General features: G+C 29.2%; 2 protein-coding genes across 3 annotated transcripts in view; one reads left to right on the top strand and one right to left on the bottom strand.

Annotated features, from left to right (window-relative positions):
- Positions 1 to 577: 577 nt before the first annotated feature.
- The window catches only part of LOC113521185 (purine nucleoside phosphorylase-like), a 15508-nt gene continuing 7959 nt past the window's right edge, over positions 578 to 8126 (bottom strand). For both annotated transcript variants that reach the window (XM_026906641.3, XM_026906642.3), the window contains exons 3-6: positions 7094 to 7272; positions 4712 to 4954; positions 3247 to 3390; positions 578 to 2559 (exon numbers count right to left, since the gene is read on the bottom strand). In XM_026906641.3, coding sequence (XP_026762442.1) covers positions 2359 to 2559; positions 3247 to 3390; positions 4712 to 4954; positions 7094 to 7272 — 767 coding nt within the window. In that variant the 3' untranslated portion in view covers positions 578 to 2358. The remainder of the gene's footprint in view (positions 2560 to 3246; positions 3391 to 4711; positions 4955 to 7093; positions 7273 to 8126) is intronic.
- Positions 5651 to 8126, top strand: part of LOC113521454 (farnesoate epoxidase-like) — a 22944-nt gene continuing 20468 nt past the window's right edge. Inside the window, exon 1 of the mRNA XM_052899029.1 lies at positions 5651 to 6045. The gene's annotated coding sequence lies outside the window, so the exon portion shown is untranslated. The remainder of the gene's footprint in view (positions 6046 to 8126) is intronic.

Here is an 8126-nt window from a genome sequence, read left to right as displayed (position 1 = left end):
TGTAATATAATTATACGTTTGCACTCCATATGAATCTATCTCCATATACATATATTTAAATGTTGATAAATAATTTTCTCTAGCAAATTTCATTTGATGGAATCGAGAAGAGAAAAATATTTTCTTATATTTAAAAATTTATTATCTTATGTGTTTTATTACTGATAGTGATGATATAATTTACGTAGGTATACAATGCTATGACAGACTGCTAGATAAACATGACAATATTATTAACTTTGATAAAAATTACGTAGTTGTGTTATAAAAGTAAACATTTAATACACAGAAAATATTTATTTCATAAGTCATTGTTCTTATATTTGTAAATACTAATGTACTATTTGTATGATAAAAAGCGACTCACAATTCTTATTTGTCGATGGATAAGTATATTCTGAATGTATCTCAATATTATCTTTTCTCATAAATAAAAATATTCATATCAACATATGTTCATGTCCTGCAGTGGAAAAATATTTTATTCAATATTATTTAATTAATGTAACCTACATTTGTAGCATTTATTTTACAGAGTATGTATCTAATAAAAATGATAATATTTCAAACACAGAAAATTCTGGTAATCTTTATTTATTTATACTTTATTGTATACAAAAATTACACTGTTATAATTTATTTTAAACAAGCGTGTAGAACAGAAGAGCTTAACTCTGTAAGAGTTTTCATCCAGCAAACCTTGAGTGGAAAGTAGCATCAATTACCAGCGGGCAGTGTGCGTATAATAAGAAGAGGAAACAGTATGGTAATTTTTATTAAGTAATAAATATGCTTACCTAAATACAAAGTAACTTATATACTTTTGTACTTAGTATGTGTTTATGAATGGAAACTAAAATAGATGTGTACACACCAGTTTCATCGAGTATTTACTCTTTCCTCTGGTATCACACAGTTTATCTCTACTGGTAAGCTTAACTCCTCTAGTGATGAAGTTTAAAATAAAATAAAACAAGTAACTAAAGACCAGTGTTCTATAAATATCTACAGGCTTATATAATTATAATAACAAGGTATTTTTAGGTAAACTTACCTAAGAATACCTTGTTATTAATATATAAAGTCGATTGTATGCATAGAGTAGGTCTGTAGTAAGTATCTACCCACATAATTTTTTTATTACTTAATGTATTTTACGTGTTTACCTTAAAAGCTCTGCGGTATGCTAGATATGCATATGGAAGAATGTATCTTACTTTAAATGTTTATTAAGTATGTAACTTACATTTGTTAATTTGTGATACCTACATAACATAATTTTATATATAAATAAATACTTATTACTATTTAATATTATAATTACTATCATCATACATAGGTGTATTAATTATTTATTCACTGATGTAATTATATTTAAATGCATAATACCAAAAAATTCTTATTCATTTGTAGATTAGGCATCTCACAAGTCCGGAGCGGCAAAGTTGAATGAAATCCCCAGATTAAGAAGTTGATGCAATCATATGTATTATACACATATATGTATGTGTAACGGCTACTCTCAACTTTTAAAAAATATGTTACATTTTACATGCTTATATCTTTTTTATAATCATTGTTTCTAAATTGCACATAATACGCGTCAATTTATTTATTGTCTATTTTGTGTATAGTGATATTTGTGAGAGGTCTACTAATGGATCTTGAGTACAATCGATGACGAATTTATACATTGACCGCGAGTAGACTATTAAATTTTTGCCCTCTACATCTTTACAATGCGATACACTAGTTCATAATCATATTAATTACAATTTTAACTTAAAAAAAAAATTGCCGTCTTTGAAAACTAACCCTAAGCTCCAACCCACACAGCCTGCTGGTAAACCCGCAACTGACTGTAAGTGTATACTCAAATAATATGCAAGTATCATATTTGTATTTTATCACTATTTAACTTCGCTTTAAGTTACCCTGTTCGATTCCGAATTGTTTTGTCGATATATCGAGTATTTACTCGATAACTCGAAAACTCACCTAAGTTAACGAGCTATCCACTTGTGAACGATTTGTGAATGTTCATCAATTTTAACTATAACCAGTGAACAATCATAATCCGCTTTATTAATTGCTGATATTAGCCATTGTTTCCCAATGTAGACATATTTCTACACAGTTCTATCAGTTGTATTGATTACCAATTGGTCATAAGAACAAGTTGATAATTAAAAGTCATTGCATGACGAATATTTCTTAATAATACACGTAATTTCTTAAAAGTAGACATTTAAACAAGTGTTTATGTAGGAACCTTAAGTTCTTGAAGTTTGTTTCAAATAAAAAACGAAACAAATCGTAAATATTAAAAAATAAAAGGTCTCAATGAATTTTTGAGATTTATAGAGACGCGTTGTCGATTTGGTGGAACCTAGTGACTAGTCTGGATACGAACTTGCGAAGTATATCCTGACGCATACGTCCTACGTCGAGTACTTCGTCGTGGTTAGCTTGATCATCTGTTTCATAACTTGTGACACACTCGTTGGTGATTAACGATAGAGCAAAAACATTCATATCACAATGCCTTGCAGTTATTACCTGGAATAATGAATTAAATATTTTGTTGTAATTTCTTTAAATATAAATTATTAACGATTTGGCACGCCTTCTCACAGATAGATAGAATTTTCGAAAATGTAAGTAAAGCCCATCTTGCTCACTTATAATGTAGTTTTCTAGGTGAAAGAATTTTTAAAATTGATCTAGTAGTTTTTGTGTTTACACATAACAAACAAACAATCAAATCTCTTCATAATATTAGTCTAGACAGCGTTAAATTTGTTGTCCGTGCTTACAGTTTCTTTTATATGGTATGTTAATTTAAGTCCTCGCATATTATACAAACTTATACCGTAAACATTCATGAAATAAATGCTTTTGAAAATTGCCATCGGAACGAGGAGAAACGACTTTTACGCGGGCAAAGTCGTAGTGTTCTAGTTATTAACCTTTCTCAATTTTTTCAATAAGTTAAAAGATAAGTAGGTTCTCAACTTGTCCGTATCTAATTGTTTTACTGTAAGTACATGTTAAGCAATATCTTCATCGATTCTAATATCATTTTAATACGGACTTGTTTTTTTATATCAATCGAAATCAATCAAATAGAGTTTACTCCCGCGTTGGTTTCACATTAATTTTGTCAAAATTAAATAAAACCGTTCTTTTTCTGCAAAAACTTTAAATTATCATATTTTCTGTTCTACTTAAACATGTCTACCTTACCTCGTGAACTGTTGACATGCCAACGGCATCCACTCCGACCATCTTCAACATATTCAGCTCTGCCACTGTCTCGAAATTCGGTCCTCCGAGGCACGTATATACACCCTCTCTAACGATGTTTTCTATATTATATTCTTTAGCCACCTAAAAATGAAATTGTTTACATAGTATATTGTTTCACAAAATATAAAACGAAGCTATAGTTAATCTGACTTAAATTATCGTTAAATTGACTGAGCGTCGTGGTCTTAGATAACCTTTTACTAGATAGCATTGTTAATAAGTTAATAACATGACAATGGAGTAGGTTAGTTAAAATTATACGCAATATAAAAAGTCGCAATGTAATATGAAAATAAATATCTAATATATAAAATTCTCGTGTCATGGTGTTTGTTATCAAACTCCTCCGAAACGGCTTTACCGATTTTCATAAAATTTTGTGTGCATATTTGGTAGGTCTGAGAATCGGCCAACATATATTTTTTAACCCTTCAATGACCCACCCGTAAAATTTTTTTTTTTATATTTTTGACAATTTTTTTTATTTTTATTTAAATATTATTTAGCATTGAAAAATACACACAACTTCAAATTTTCACCATTTTATGATCAACCCCTGTTTTTTAATCGCGATTTTTATAAGGTAAGGTTTATAGGTTGCAAGATGGCAATCCAATATAATAATTATAGTAGGATAAATTTTCATGTATAGTTTTAGAAATAATGAATACGGTAAAACAACGTTTACTGAGTCAGCTAGTATCTTATATATAAAATTCTCGTGTCACGGTGTTTGTTACCAAACTCCTCCGAAACGGCTTTACCGATTATTATGAAATTTTGTGTGCATATTGGGTAGGTCTGAGAATCGACCAACATCAATTTTTTATACCCCTCAATGATAATGGTGACCCTACCCAAAATTTTTTTTTATTTTTTTTCCAAATTTTTCCATTTTAATTTTATTATGATTTAGCATTGAAAAATATATACAACCTCAAATTTTCACGGTTTTACGATCAACGCCTGTTTGTTAATCGCGATTTTTATATTCCGCAATAGGGTTGCAAGATGGCAATCGAATATAATAATTGTAGTACGATGAATTTTCATGTATATTTTGCGAAATAATGTATATGGTAAAACAACGTTTGCCGAGTCAGCTAGTATATATATATATATATATATATATATATATATATATATATATATATATATATATATATATATGGTTTTTTAGTATTGTAGTCTAAGTAGAAATAATACAAACTATTTCCCCGGGTTATCTCATTCCCGTGATGGAAAGAACGAACCTTTTTCTAAATCACTGTCTTTTTGTATATTACGTGATATTTTAGTTAATACTAAACCCATTATGATGAATAATTTTCTTGATCGGAAAGGCCTACTTCCATACTGGTACCATATTTACTTTGTAAAACAAAAATTTAAATATTCTTACCTCTTTAGCTAACTTTCTATATTCATAATTGTATGCTTTGTTCATAGGTGGAAACCGAGGTCCGAATCTCTCGTCATTGGGCCCGTGCAGAGGATTGTTGCCAGCAAAACCCATCATATTTATATGATCTTTTACTATCATCAAATCACCAATTTTATAAGTTGGATTCAGTCCCCCAGCCGCATTTGTAGCAATTAGGGTCTTTACTCCGAGAAGTCTCATCACACGAACTGGTAAGCAACACTGTGAACAATAGAATTTCTAGCAGTTAACACCTGTATTTACATACAACTTCACAATTCATCATCATCATATCAGCCGTAACCGTCTACTACTGAAAATAGCTCTCCCCCTCCCAGTTGTGTATCGTAGTAAAGCTTTGGTGATGTTTTAAGAGAGACTACCGTTGGTCATCGACTATTAAGTTCCTTAGTTAGTTAAGTTAGTTAGTCTTAAGTTAGTCGTCTCTTACAACACTTATGGGAAAGGAAGAAGAACTTCACAAGTAATCTTAGTCCAATAAAAATAAAAAAATATATATATATATATATATATATATATATATATATATATATATATATATATATATATGTCTTAATCTGTAATGGGAGGTAATCAATAGTATATATTAGATTTTAACATATCCAATTTTAATTTCAGAAGTTTTAATTTGGTTTTTATTGAACAATGTAGATAGACGAAATATCGGTCAGAAATACAAATTTGCACTAAGTTTTTAGTGATTCGAACTCACGACTTTTGGAGTTTATAAGATGGAATAGTTACTACGCTATAATGGTTTAAACAAATTATTTTAATTCCAATAGATATATCTATAGCTGTCTGTGTTTAATAAAGTATAAAAATGTCAAAACTTAAATTGCTTTTCCAAAAATCACTATATGAGTAAATTATGTGAGCTAAACTTTTGTGATATAAATCATAAAGATCACCGATATATAAAATACTTTGAATTTTTCAAAATTACATCTTTTTAGCATGGCTCATAAGAGTATTGACATTTTTTTTAGTTCCATTGCCTATTTATGTACATAAATAGTTAGCTTTTAGTTTTTTAACTTATTTTTTATATATATTATACCTATATAACAAACATCTTATATATCATTATTATGAAACTGTAACGCTTATTACGCCTTCTTTATCCATAGAAGATATTCAAAACAAGAGATAACCTACCCTGCTGGGGGTCGAGTCGAGACGAGGCGATAAGATATAAATTTCCAAAGCTTTCCGAAGCAATAAATATTTCAATCTTATCTATGATAATTCTCGTTTGTTACGTCCATAAACATTGACAAAACGGAACAATAGTGAGTAATAATAATCACATGCAGGAATTATTTATAGATACTCATTTCTATGATTTTTAAGTTACTTCTAGGAATTATTGTACACTGCATCATATGTAACAACTATTTTACATAAAAATATTGTAAATGTATATTACTGGCTTTATCATGAGTATAATTTATCTATATGATAGGGAAAAATTAACCCAGTTGGTGGTAGTAGAGGACAAAACGTTTGTCACGTCAGCTAATAAATATAGAACATGCACACACACACGCGCGTACACGCACGCATACACACACTCACACACGGGCGCGTGCGGGCACGCACGCACGCATATATGCACACACGCAAGAACGCATACACACGTACGTACGCAAATATAACCCTTCTTCATACTCACAATCCTTTTGAGGAATTTATTTATTAGATACATAAAACATATCATAACCATAAAAAAACTTAAATAGTAGTTACATTTATGATTCGTATAGGTTACAATCCAATTACATTATGTGCACAGCTTAAGTAATTCATGTAAAGCAAGCACGTAAAATAAAGGAAATACATAAAATGCTATATAAAGGAATAAAAAATAAAACTAACATAACATAAGTTTATTCTAAAAAATAAATATTTTGTACCGAATATGTGAAATATTACTAACATCGTTCATTCATCAATTTGTCGTGGTTATTATTCAGGAACTCTGTATATTTAGAATATTTGATTTTGATACACAGTTATTAACATAATACCTATAGACACCGATATGTCATAAAGGCCCATAAGATTATTTCGTAGTATGGTATATTTGCCTAATTTAAATTTAATCGTAATATTTGTGAGAACACACATATTAAATTATTATTATTAGTATTATTCCATTAACAATTTTATTATACACAGTTTGTTAATAATACTTGAGAGATTTCTCTTACAAGGCATTAAAAAATGTTATTTACATTTGTTTCTTTCATGCAATCATATGTACATACCTACATATCTGTCACGATTGTTATGCAATCAAATGAAGTAAAATTATAACTTATTATCATTGTCTTTTACCTTCCATAATGGATATCCCTCATAATAATGGAAACGTCCCTGCATGGCGACCACAGACACGCCATCGAGTCGGCCGAACACCAACCTTCCGTGGTGGCCTTCCACGGTGCTTATTGGGAAATTCGGAATCTCTTCATAGGGGATACTTTCAGCGTCCACGATGCTTTCCGCCAACGAACCTAAACAAGCAACAAAACATTTTTTACAAAAACTATTATTATGAATTGACTTTAAGAATTTATTCACTAATTCGTAATTTGGTCACGGTCTACCGAAATCTCATTGGTATGATAATGAAAATGACATGAACATTTAAATATATGCCACAATGAATGAGTATATCTAAAATAGTCCACGAAATCGATTCAAAAATAGCTGAGATATTCTGCAACATACATGCATAAAAACACAATTGGGATTATCTAATAGATAGTCAATAAAAAGAAGATTGCTTGACATAAAATAAAATCATTTAATATCGTAACAAGTTAACAATCACTAATATCATAGCAATCTTTTTAAGGGACTTCCAAAAACTGTAAATTTGCTAAATAAATTATAACTGATGCATGCATACTTAAAGTATCTACACATTTATTTAAATAACAAAATATACATAATTATATATCTTCATTATACCTTATATATGTTATATAATATATTATTATATTTATATATATCTTCTATAAGGTCCAGTTAATAGTGCATTATAAATTTAATCCTGTTTCTCGAGTGCTACCTATGGAGTGGTCCCCACTCAACATAAGCTACTACCACATAATTATTATTTTAATGCATAAAGTTGTTATTAATATTGTTGTTTTGTAGCTGAATAAATGATTTTATTATTATTATTATTAAAAAACAATAGTTCTTGATTCATACGATTTTTATATTAGATTTTTACAATTCCAATCAATAGGATTTACTTTCGTGTTCGTTCCATCTTTATTTTTTTTAGATGATACCTACATTACTTACACTAGCTAGCTAAGTATCTAGTGTAAGTGTTATTATAGGACAATGTCATATA

Source organism: Galleria mellonella, unplaced genomic scaffold, assembly GCF_026898425.1.
Source record: "Galleria mellonella isolate WM207_F2 unplaced genomic scaffold, CSIRO_AGI_GalMel_v1 utg55, whole genome shotgun sequence".
NCBI lineage: Eukaryota > Metazoa > Arthropoda > Insecta > Lepidoptera > Pyralidae > Galleria > Galleria mellonella.
Note: the sequence above shows the minus strand (reverse complement) of the source record. Positions and strands in the feature narration are given on the sequence as shown.